General features: G+C 38.8%; 1 protein-coding gene across 4 annotated transcripts in view; it reads left to right on the top strand.

Moving 5' to 3' along the window:
- The window catches only part of HEPH (hephaestin), a 58,295-nt gene that overhangs the window by 24,376 nt on the left and 21,002 nt on the right, over nt 1-12,917 (top strand). For all 4 annotated transcript variants that reach the window (XM_045847540.1, XM_045847539.1, XM_045847541.1 and 1 more), the window contains exons 13-15: nt 525-737; nt 10,682-10,895; nt 12,482-12,621. In XM_045847540.1, coding sequence (XP_045703496.1) covers nt 525-737; nt 10,682-10,895; nt 12,482-12,621 — 567 coding nt within the window. The remainder of the gene's footprint in view (nt 1-524; nt 738-10,681; nt 10,896-12,481; nt 12,622-12,917) is intronic.

The raw sequence follows: 12,917 nt of genomic DNA, 5'->3' as shown, positions 1-12,917 counted from the left end.
AGATGGTGAGGGCTAGAGCCAGAGCAGTGGTAGCATAGAAAAAAAGAGGACATAGTTTGAAAACAGAATATGGAAACTTGGAGAACCCCAACACTTTACAGAGTGATGGAGAATGAGAAAAAAAATGAAAGAACAATCAAGGAGGTTGTAAGAGAACCGAGAGAATGTGGTGCTACAGAAGTCAAGGGAGGAGAGTTTCAAGAGAGTGGGAATAAGAGAGTTAGTACTTTAGTATATGTGTGAAGGGGTTGCAGTAGTGGAGAGTAGTTCAGTTTTTCAGGGATGTGAAGTGTGGTGGAGGAGGGGCAGTAGATGAGGCCAGAAGTCTGGTTGGGCCCTCATCTCAAAGGGTCAGATCTTTATGAGTAGAACTAAAGTGGCTTAGGGGAGAGGGCAAAGGAGTTGTGGATGACTCAGAAATTTAAAGGTTTTTTTTATAATGCAGAGCTGATTCCATGCTGCTGGCCAGTGTCCGAGTAGTCCGGTTTCATCTCCCTATCCTGTCCTGTGTTTTTGTTTTCCAGCTATTAACGGGTTTCTATTCTCTAACCTGCCCAGGCTGGACATGTGCAAAGGTGACACAGTGGCCTGGCACCTGCTTGGCCTGGGCACAGAGAGTGATGTGCACGGGGTCATGTTCCAGGGCAACACTGTACAGATTCAGGGCATGAGAAAGAGTGCTGCCATGCTCTTTCCTCACACCTTTGCCATGGCCATCATGCAGCCTGACAACCCTGGTAAGTACCTTAGCAGCTGACCCTATGCTGAGAGACTTTGTTAGGCATGGGGCTGGGTGAGGGGGCTGGGTGAGGGGGCTGGTGAAAAGAAAGGAAGACTCTTGTGGAGGGTACTTAGGAAATTTTCAAAGCACAGTTGCCTTCTCCCTCCTGAACATGCAGTCTGTGTTGTGGTTATTTGGATTATCATCTTGGCTGCAGGCAAATTAGAGTGAAATACTAAGGAAGCTCTTTCTGGAATAACATTTGAGAAATAGGGATACTGCCCAGTGTCACAAGGGAGCACTGGGAGAGATTAGCCAAAGAACACGTGCATATATGTATGGCCCATGGACAGAGACAACAATGTGGTGAAGGCCAGGGGGAAAGGTGGGGGCTGGGTGAAGGAGGGCAAAGGGGGGAATTGGGAGACATCTGTAACAGTGTCAACAACAAAAAAGGCAATTTTTATACATGCAGAAGATGGACTTGGCTATGTAGCTCCTTGTTCATCTAGAGATTCCATAGATACAGTCCTTGCTTTGGTAGGGGGAGGTCCATGACATGTAACTATAAGCACTTCCAACTCTGATATTCTGTGAGGATTTCTGCAAACTTTGTTTGGGAATTAGGTAGGGGTTAGCTGTAACCATTTTAGACCAAGAATCAGAGCACAGAAACTTCTAGCCCAGGCTCTTTCAGTAACTTGCTGTTTAACTTTGGTCTAATCACTACTCTCTCTGTGGATAGATTTCTTTATCTATCCCTCTCCCTCCTTCCCCTTTCTTCACCCCCCCCCCCATCTCTCCCTCTCCTTCTCTCTGTCTTTCTTTCATTAAGGAATTTGACTTGAATGTTTCTTCAGATTCCATCTATATTTAACATTTAATAATGCAGCAGTAATTTCACTTTGCATTTCCTAATGTATATACTTTGTCTAGGCAGTAGATGGCAATAGTGTTTGTAAGGAAAATTTGTCAGTTCCATGCATTTCCCATTAAACTTTATTTTAGTTCTGTAGATTCCATTTATATTTGAAAAAGTCCCTAAGCAAAACAAGTCTCTTTGGCAATTTATTAATTTCATCCTGGCACTGGGTTTAATAAGCATTTGACACAAAGCTGGTCTCCACAGACATCTGGGTCTTCATTTTTGCCTATCTACCTCAGATATTTTTGTTTGGTCTGAGAGATAACTTAGCAAATTAGAAACAATAGTTAATAGAGCTGAAAGGATCAACAGAAACAAGTGCTTTTAGTAAGGCCTGTGGTGGGAACTTCTAAATAAAGACCTTTCTCTCTAGCCTTGGTCTCAAAGCCAAATCTTAGGCTTAATCTCCTCACAAAATTAGGCAGGCTCTGCAGCCATGTCTATGTGCTTCCCCAAGGCTTGCTCTTACTTTGGATGAATGAAATTATTCTTTGCCACACTGAGACCCGAGAATGATGGCTTTAGATTGCTTAAAAACATTCTGATCTGGTATGGGGAGGAGAAGGTGTGAGTGGGTTTATAAGAGTTAAGGCTTGAAAGGTTACTCTTTGTTAAGATTCCTGAGTTTTCTTACCAGCAAAAGTCAAAATTTATCTTACCATTGCATTTTCCAGACCTTTCAAACTCTTTCTGCTTTCTGAAGAATTCTTGAGTCATAGAATGTTGGAAATGGTAGACCCCATTTAAGATCATCTTTTTTTTAAAGATTTTATTTATTTATTTTTAGAGAGGGGGAGGGAGGGAGAAAGAGAGGAAGAGAAACATCAGTGTATGGTTGCCTCTCACACGCCCCCTATTGGGGACCTTGCCCGCAACCTAGGCATGTGCCCTGACTAGGAATCGAACCAGTGACCCCTTGATTTGCAGGCCAGTACTCAATCCATTGAGCCACTCCAGCCAGAGCCGTTTAAGATCATTTTAATTCACTTATTTTATTAATGGGAGGAAGAGACAGAGATCTGAAAACGGAAAATGCTTTGTTCAGATTAGACATGTTGGCTCTATTTTTCTTCATTTTCCTCTTGCCCATTCTCCACCAACTCCTATTGATTCTCCCTCCTAGATGATATATTGAATCTGAAGTCTCCTTCATTCTTCTTCTGGGGGCTTTCTCTCTGATTGAGACTGAGAGAGACCATTGTGAGTAGCTCTCTAAAGACAGGGCAAAACTACCCAGTTAATGGAAAAGCCAGGATCAGAATATGGCTTTAGGTTTCTAGAAAAAGGAATAGTGATGGAGATTGCTAAATATACATATGTAATAGAGCAGCTTTTCAGATTACTTAAATGCATCACCAGAGAGATTCAAGATGCTGTGTGCTGGAGGCTCACAATTATGTTTAACAAAATAGAGAAACAAATATTCAGAAAAAAAACTCAGCAAATTGTTCAAAGTGTTTCAGTTGTGAAGGTTTGTTGGTAATTTTTTTATCCTCTTTTTACTGTGCTTTAAATTTTAATAAGTCTATATTTCATTGAATAGAAATGGCATGTTGTACTTAAAATATACTGTATAATATACATCAACTGTTCAACAGAACTACTGATATTAGAGCTTTAATAGCCAGGAAAAATGGCAGATAAAAAGGGTAGAGCAATGTGTTTTCTCCTTTCTTCTCATCTCTCATTTTCTTTTTTTAAATATTTTAAAACTATTTATTTATTTATTTATTTATTTATTTATTTTTAGAGAGGGAAGGGAGGGAGGGGAGAGAAAGGGGGGAGAGAGAGAGAGAGAGAGAGAGAGAGAGAGAGAGAGAGAGAGAGAGAGAGAGAGAGACATCAATATGCGGTTGCTGGGGCCCATGGCCTGCAACCCAGGCATGTGACCTGACTGGGAATAGAATCTGCCATGCTTTGGTTTGCAGCCCGCACTCAATCCACTGAGCTATGCCAGCCAGGGCTCATCTCTCATTTTCCCTATTCCTGTTTTATCCTTTCTTTTTGTTTTTTTTTTTTCTTGTCTTCTTTTTTATACCTCTTTTTATTTTATCCTCTCTATACTTCCTTCCTTCCTTCTTTTTCTTATCCTTCATCTTTTCTTCTCTTTCAGTCCCTTTCTTTGTTTTTTTTTTGTCTTCTTTTCTCTGTTCTCTTCTTTCCTCCCATTTTTCTTCAATCTGTATCTTTTTCTCTCCTTGTCTTTCTGTTTTTCCTTCTTTTTTCTTTCCTTTTATTTTCCTTTTCTATCACAATTACATTTTCCCTATAGCATAATAAACATCTGTTTTCTTTTACTTGTTGGTATGAATGCTAGGGATGTGAGAATGAATAAGGCAGCTAACATTTAGTGTGAAAGGGAGATAGGTGTGCAAACAATATTCATAAGGCTATGATGATGCTGTCTGCCAAGGGCTATGGTAACACACAGGAAGCTATAACAATTTCTGCCTGACTTGTAAAGTTTTCCTGAAAGCAGACATTCAAATTGACCTTTTAAGGATAAATAAACTGTCACCAAGCAAAGAAAGGGGATGGTTGTGAGGAAGGCATTTTAGGCAGTATAAACCATATAGGCAGTAGCTTGGAAACAGTGTCTACCTGGAGAATGTTTCATACACTGATTTGATTCAATGTTTGTCAACTCAAGGTAGTATGCTAAAATGTGTTTGGAAATGTATGGATGTACTTTTAGTTACATGACTGGGAATATAGTGATAATTATACTGTCATTTAAAGGGTAAGAGTCAGAGATGTTAAAACTTTCTGCAATATGTAGGATATTATTAGGCAATGAAGAACAGTCTTATGCAAAATTCTAAAAGCTGCTCTGTTGAGGAATACCAAGAAGTAAGGTTTAAGGGAAGGTTGAATAGCAGGCTCTTGCAAGAGAAGATGAGAGTCCTGCTGATGAGTGGGCAATAGCAATGGTGAGCAGGGAAAGAGTTTAAGGGATATTTAAGAGGGATGACTTGACTTTGTTGAGGTGCTGCACAAGAAAAAAGGATGTCTGAGGTTTCTAGCTTGTGTACTAGATGTGGTATCTTTAATCAAGTGAGCAAATAGAGAAGCATGGGTGGGTTAGTAAGATTTGGGTCAAAAGTTCTCATTTGGGGGTGTGCTAAATTTAAGATCCCGATGAAATCCAGGTCATGTAGGTTTCACAGTAGGTAGTTGTGAATAGAAATTTGAAGCTTATAGAACTAGAATAATTTAGATATTGTCATAGTTCAAGTATATGCACATATAAAGTGATAGGAAGGAAAACTTAAGGCAAAAAAATACACATTTAAGAGGTAGGGGGGAAAAGAGAAGCCAGAATAAGGAGGCAGAAAATAATTGGTTAAAGTGGCAGGAGGAGACTCAAACATCAAGGCAGAAGAGTGTTAAAAAAAAGAAGTAGCCTAGGCAACAATATCCCTATGAGAAAATTTGGATAATGTGTTAGTCCAAGGTCACATGCCTTTCCCCAAATACCTTCTATTTGTCTCCATCCCCTCCAGTTAATCACACTTTCTTCTCCACACCAATCCTTGAGGCATGGCTTTTTGATAGTGTAATCTAGTCATTCATTTGCAAAAATATTTATTCACTCAACATATTTATTGCACACCATTCATGTGCTAAGTCTAGAGAAGGTGGGTAAAAAGATGGACATAATCATTACTGTAAGGGGATATCTGCAATAAACACATAAAACACATATATAAAAAGAGGTAATTTCAGATCATGATCTATATTATGAAAGAAATAAAATACAATGATATGATAGTGATTACTTTAGAGAAGGTATTTAGGGAAGGCCTTTTTGAGAATGTAACATTTACTCAGAGACCTAAATCATGAGCAGAAAGGAGCTATATGAAGATATCTGAGCAGAACATTTCAAACCGAGAGACCAGTGAGTACAAATGCCCAAAGGTAGGAAAAAGCATGGCTTGTTTTAGGGTCAGAAAGAAGGCCAGTATGTTTAGAATGTAGTGAGCTAAGAGAAGAGTGAAATGACATGAAGTCATACAGGTTGGCCAGAGACTTGCCAAAGTGTTGTAAGGTTTTGTTGACTATAGTCAGTAGTTTGGATTGTATTCTGAGTATAAATGGAACATTTAAAGCAAAGGAGCAATGTGCTATGGATTATATTTGTTAAAGATAATATTGGATCTTATATGGAGAATGGTTGAAGTTATATTTGGATGCTCCCATGTTGGGTGCACATATGTTTATAATGTTTATGTCTTGATGGATTCTTCCCTTGAGTATTATGAAGTCACCTTCTGGGTCTCTTTTTATGGCATTTGTTTTGAAGTCTATATTGTTTTACATAAGTATTGCTTATGTAAAACAATAAGAGCTCATTGCTACCCCAGCATTTTTTTCCTGTCCATTTGCTTGGAATATTTTTTCCAACCCTTCACTTTCAGTCTGTGTAGGTCTTTTGTTCTGAGGTGGGTCTCTTGTAAGCAGCATATAAGCTAGTCATGTTTTCTTGTACATTCAGCTACCCTATGTCTTTTGAGTAGAATATTTGATCCATTTACATTTAAAGTTATTATTGATAGATACTTATTCATTGCCATTTTTCCCTTTGTACCTGTGTCCCTCTTCTCTTACTCATTTTTCTTCATCTTCTTATAGCAGTCCCTTTAGCACACCTTGCAATGCTGGTTTGGTGGAGGTGTATTCTTTTAGCCTTCTTTTGTTTGTAAAACTCCTTATTTCCCCTTTTGTTTTAAATGAGAATCTTGCTGGGTAGAGTAGTCTTGATTGCAGGACTTCGTTTTTCATTACTTGGAATGTTTCTGGCCATCCTCTTCTGGCTTGTAGTGGTTCTGTAGAGAAATCAGTTGCCAGCCTTATTGGGGCTCCCTTTTATGTTACTTCTTGTTTTTCCCTTGCTGCCTTTAAGATTTTCTCTGTCATTGAATTTTGCCATTTTAATTATGATGTGTGTCTTAGAGTGGGCCTGTGTGGGTTAATTTTGATTGGGACCCTCTGTGCTCCCTGGACTTGTGTGACTTTTTCTCTCATCAAATTAGGGAAGTTTTTCATCATTACTTTTGCAAACAGGTTTTCTGTTCCTTGCTCCTCTTCTTCTCCTTCTGGTATCCCTACTATATGCATATTATTACATTTCATGTTGTCCTGCAGTTCCCTTAACCCATCTCCATTCTTTTTTAGTCTTTTTTTCTTTTCTTGTTCTTTCTGTGTTTTTTTTTTTCTACTTTGTCCCCTGGCTCACTGATTCAATCCTCTATTTCATGTATCCTGCTTTTGATTCCTCCTACTGTGTTCTTCAATTCAGAAATTGTATTCTTTATTTCCTCCTGTCTCTTATTGATATTTTCTATGTCTTTTTTCATTCTGATGTAGTTTGCAGTAAGTTCCTTGTAGTTTCCCTGTAGTTTTTGTAATTCTTACTGAGCTCATTGAGCTTCCTTATAACCATTGTTTTGAATTTAATATCTGATAGTTTATTTGCATCTATTTCATTTAGCACTCTTCCTGGGAATTCCTCCTTTCTTTTCAATTGGGGGTTGTTTCTTTGTCTCCCCATTGTAGGAGAAACTCTTCTTATTTGCTTCTGCTTCTTAAACTGATATGCTTTGACTCCCTGTCTATGTGGTGTGAACTTCTATGGTAGGAGACCTGTGTGATTCAGTGGTGCAGTCTCCTTGATCACCTGAGCTTGATGCTCTGGGGATGCCCTTTATGCCATTTATGTTGGCTCTCTGGATGTAATTTGTTTGTTTTTTATTGTTATCGGGTGGTTCTTTAGTGGGTTCTTCCCTACATCTGGTTGACTGAGAGTCATTCTACCCACCACATCTTGTATGCTGTTGTGCAGATGCTGCCAGAACAAACACACAAAGCCAAGGAAACAAACCCACACCTGCAGAAATAACTCCCACACATAATCCCACTATCAACAGCAAATGAACCAGTATTAATAAAGGTGTAAAGAGATTAAGACTATTATAAGAAAAAAGAGCAAATATGAAATGACCTACTATAAGAAAAATGATTTTGAGAGGGTAGAGGGAGGAACACTAATAAGAATAGGGTTTGGAGCAATTTGAAGAGGGAAAGTAAAATTTACATCATAAATAAAATAGAGACTGAAGAAGGCAGAATGGAATGAGAGAAGGGAAGCATACAGTATTAAGTTTAAAGAGAATTTTTTAAAAATAAAATAAAATAAAGTGAGAGAGGAAAAGGAAAAAAGTAAATAAATAATAAAAAATAAGAACCAAATTAGAGAAAAAGATCCATCACAGCACTATGAACAACACGTGAGGTAAAATTAATAGAGGTAGAATGGGAGTAAGAGGTAAAAATGAAAGAAAAGCTTAAGAGATGTCTAGAGGAAAGGGAAGTGATTTTGAGATAAAGAGAGGAGAAATATTAAGAGTGAGGAACAAAAACTAGGCTAAGACAGGGAAAAGTTAAGATCTGAGACAAAAAGCAAAAGAAAAAAGGAAAAGGAAAAAAGAGCAGGACGAAAGAGAAAAAAAGAAAAAACAGGCTAAGGCAGGAAAAAAATTAAAATTTGAGATTAAAAAAATGATCAGGAGAGGGGAATAGTACGATTTGAGATTTGAAATACAAAAATGGTGAAGCTCTAAAGATAAAATTGAAAAAATGCAACAACTACAGTATCCACAACCAATAAACAAAAATTGTTAAAGGTGGAAAGAGAATGCAGGTATTCTAAAAGTGGGAAAGAGAATGTGAGATGACCTTTAACAAGAAAATTGGTTTTGAGAGACTGGACAGGGGAGAAATAGTAAGAGTGTGGAATGGAAACAAGTTGTAGCAAGAGAGAAAACAAAATTTAAAACAAAAATAGTAAGAGGAAAAAATAAGGTGAAATGGGACAAGAGAAGGAAGGAGAAAAATATATGTATTGAAATAAACATTTTAGTGGCTTAATATGTAAAAACTTGAAGGACAATAAATGAATGTTAAAAAGCTCTGCAGGATACCCTGGAAGGTATGGCTCAGTGGATTGAGCATTGGCCTGTGAACTGAAAAATCACCGGTTCAATTCCCAGTCAGGGCACATGCCTGGGTTGTGGGTCAGGTCCCTAGTTTGGAGCATGTGAAAGGCAATGGATCACTGTATCTCTCACACATTGATGTTTCTCTCTCTCTTTCTCCCTCCTTTTCCCTTTCTCTAAAAATAATAAATAAAATCTTTTTAAAAAAGCTATGCAAGAACAAAAATATTGCAAATCACGGATAAGACCACTGTGGATTTCATCTTGGTAGCATCTAGTATTTACCACTGTTTTTTTCTTTCTGGATCCACCTGTACTGATGTCAAATGGTGTCCCAGTCTGGCCTTAGGCAACCTGTTGGAGATTATAAGGGATCCACCATCTATGGAAGACTACTTCAGTTGTCAATCTAGTCACTGTGCACTCAGCTGTCAAGCTTAAGCACCATAGGTGGGGCAGAATCCTCCCTGGAGTTGGGGCTATTGCTTCCCTTCAGGCTGCTGCCACTTGAAGGGGAGTGGACTGACTGAGCATGATGGTTCCTGCAGTATGGGTGATGGCTCAGCGCAGGGATCCTGGCAGCTGCTCCCTCAGTTCTCTCCCCCAAACCTCCATCCCCAGTCTCTCTTAAAGCATCTCTAGTCCATTCTGCCCCTCTGTCTTCACCAGAGCACAGGATAAGTGGCTGCAAATGAATTTATGCATTGGCCCTTTAAATGACTCTGCATCTCCAGCTGCCCATGTCTGGCATAGAGAAACCCTGTCACTTTTTGCAGCTGGATGTTATCTGTGTACCTTTAGGGCTCTGGTGCTCTAGGCTGGGGATCCCAGCTTAGGGTTTAGACCCCACACTTCTCAGGGGGATCCAACCAGCCACTTAAATATCCCTCCAGCACTTCAGCTGCCACCTGTGGGTGCCCAGCCAGCCCTCTTGCATCTCTTGTGTACTCCTTACCAGTCATATTGTACTGAAGCTGTTTTCTTCTGTCTGTCCACGGTTATAAGGCTTCTCTCTAACTATTGTCCAGTTGTTTGTTCCGGGCAATTTCTCCACCAATTTAGTTATAATTCTACATTAGTCCTGGGAGGTGGTTGGTATAACTCCTACTCACTCCTCTGCTATCTTAGATCTCCCTTCAGGTATACAACTTTAGAATACAACATCTGTATACTCCATTGTATGCTCCCCAACCATAGTAGTCTCCCTCCATCAGCATATATTTGACTCCCTTTACTCTCTTCATCTTCCTCCCATCTCCCTTCCTGTCTGGTAACAACTATAATGTTGTTTATGTCTATGAGTTTGTTTTTTATTGCTTTTTTGTTTTATATTCTACATATGAGTGAAATTGTATGATCCTTGTCCTTTTCCATCTTATTTATTTCACTTAGCAAAAGGTTCACTTTTTTATACAACTACTTTAGCCCACCCTTATTTCTTTGCTACATGGTTGAAAAGACAGACAACTGGTCAAGACCTTTCTTGGAATAATTATTATTACAGCTTTAGTTAATTATTTATAGCTTCACTTATTGAATGTTTACTATATACTATGCTAAACAATATGTGTATATTATTCTGTTTAAATCTACAACAACCCAATGAAGTAACTGAAATTATGCCCATTTTACCAGAAGGGAACTGAAATATACATAGGTGGAAAAATTGCCTCAAGATTATATAGCTAATGTGTCAGATAAGGTTACTAAACATCCTAGTTTGTTAATAACTGAGAAGTTTCCAGGAATATGAGACTTTTAGGGCTAAAACTTAGAAAGCCCTGGATAAATAGGGAAGAACTAGTCATCATAGTGGCAGAGTTTAGTTTTAAGCCCAGACAGTGCATATGTGGAGCTAGAACTTTTAACCTTTGTGCTCATTGCTCTCAATACACTTGTAATAATTTTTATGTAATGCATATATTAATCTTATCTGTAACTACCCATTCTCTACAGTATGCCTAGAGAGAAGCATGGAATCCCCCAGGTTCCCACAGGGACTTTCTGATTAAGGTTTTGTTCTTTCTTCTTTCTCAGGGACATTTGAGATTTACTGCCAGGAAGGCAGCCACAGAGAAGCAGGGATGAAGGCTATCTATAATGTCTCCCAGTGTCCTACCCACCAAGCTGCCCCTCGCCAACACTACCAGGCTGCAAGAGTCTACTATATCATGGCAGAAGAGGTGGAGTGGGACTATTGCCCTGACAGAAGCTGGGAATTGGAATGGCATAACCAGTCTGAGAAGGACAGGTAAAGCTTCAGAAAAGAAGTCACACTTTCAGACACTCTGTATCATTTTACAAATAAGGAGGATACTGAGATTCTGAAAGAAGGAAGGACTTAACCTAATAACATACCAACAGAGATTAGATACCAACATCTAGTCTCTGGTACGGGGAATAGAATGCAGGTAAAGTGGAATTCATTGCTTCCTCTATATTGCTGTATTGTGAAGTGGAAATAAAAGACTTTACACACACCCTCATGTTCTTAATCTTCACCTTCTTTCCTTTGGTTAGTCAGAAGCACCTCTACTGGGACTTAAATTTTATATAGCACTTACTCAAGGAACTGAAAACCCCAAAGTCAACTATTCCTTGAAAAAATGTCATTAAAGGACAGGTGAATCTGTGTAGCAGAAAAAAAAAAGAGTGGCTTAGATAAGTTAGAATTTTATTTCTTATTTGCATAATAGAATAAACATGAGCAGTCCAGGGCCAGTAGCTGAATTAGTCACATATAACACTTGCTTTCACCTCTGGAATTAAGTTGCCTGTTCCAGTTGTAATCATTCCCACATATCAAGAAAGGGGAAACAAGTCCAAGGAAAGCAGCACTTGGTTAGATGACCTGGAAATTGTGTACATCACTTTCTCTCATACCCCATTATCCTGAACTTGTTCATATGGCCATACCTAGGTACAAGAAAGTTTGGGAAGTGGTCTCTTGTTTGGCAGCCATGCACTCAATTAAAACCTAGGTGATTCTACTACTATAAAAGAAAAATGGAAGAATAGAAACTGAGGTACAGTTTAACAATTTCCAATAGAGTTTATTTTTGGTATTCTCACTTCCCAATTGTTGCTCTTTATGTTGGTTCTTAAAGGTTGAAGCCTATTTTCTAACTTGTTATGCAATCTACCTAGAAAAAGTGACTACACTTTTCTGAGACTTGGTTTACTCATCTTTAAAATGATGTGGTATACTTGAAATAACTTGACTGGAAGGAGGTAGAGAAGGAACAGCAGACTTGAATTCAAGTTCTGGCTCTCTTTCTGGCTGATGTATCAATGAAGATATGTCCTGTCACCTCTGGACCTCTGAATCCACCTCTGGGACATACCTACCTCACTAGCCTATTGGTAATGTAAAATGATAAAATAAATAACAAAGACCTTTGTAAATAGGAAAGCATCCTATAAGGAGAAATCTGTAAGATTTCTACTTGTCCCCAGCCCTTACCCTCCAGCAGCAGAAGCAGTTACTACTTTCCTGCCACATGTACCTTGTCCTCTCATCAAATGAATTCCATCTAAGATATCATTAAGGCTAGAGCTAGAGAGCAGGCCTTCTGATTGTTATCCCAGTGTTCTCGCCATATAAATTTTAATACAAATTCCTATTTGGATGATAGCAAACAAGATAACATAAATAGATATTGAAATCTACCATCTATAATTGCATGTATGCAGCCAATATGTTCAAGAATCTTGTATTAGAAGAGGTAGGCCCCCTCCTTTTTCTATCTGTGACATGAACTTTGGTCTGACCTCACTTCCCTGTGGGCTTAAGGCACTGAGGGTCAGGAGCTGATACCAGTCTTTGGATTCCTCTAGTTATGGTCACATCTTTCTGAGCAACAAGGATGGGCTACTGGGTTCCAGATACAAGAAAGCTGTATTCAGGGAATACACTGATGGTACATTCAGGATCCCTCGGCCAAGGACTGGACCAGAGGAGCACTTAGGAATCTTGGGTAAGGGAATTCCACTTTCTTCCTAGTGTCTAGAAGCCTGTGCTGATCCCAGAGGGGCTATGTCACATCAGGAAGGCCTCCTATTTCCCATTATCAGTTTTTCTTTATGATGTACTGGAACTATAGTCATATTTTATAAAACAGCCATGAAAATAAACAATCAAAGGGAGGAATTCATGAATTCTGCTGCAATCTGAGCTAGTTTTTTTTTTTCAGGTCTCTATATCTATGGATCTCTGAGGATGATAGATTTTTTTTTAATGCTAAAGGCAAAAGAATGCAGAAACATCAAAAAG

Source organism: Phyllostomus hastatus, unplaced genomic scaffold (assembly GCF_019186645.2).
Source record: "Phyllostomus hastatus isolate PE091 unplaced genomic scaffold, TTU_PhHast_1.1 phas_contig_551, whole genome shotgun sequence".
Classification (NCBI taxonomy): Eukaryota; Metazoa; Chordata; class Mammalia; order Chiroptera; family Phyllostomidae; genus Phyllostomus; species Phyllostomus hastatus.
This window is presented reverse-complemented; position numbering and strand designations above follow the sequence as displayed.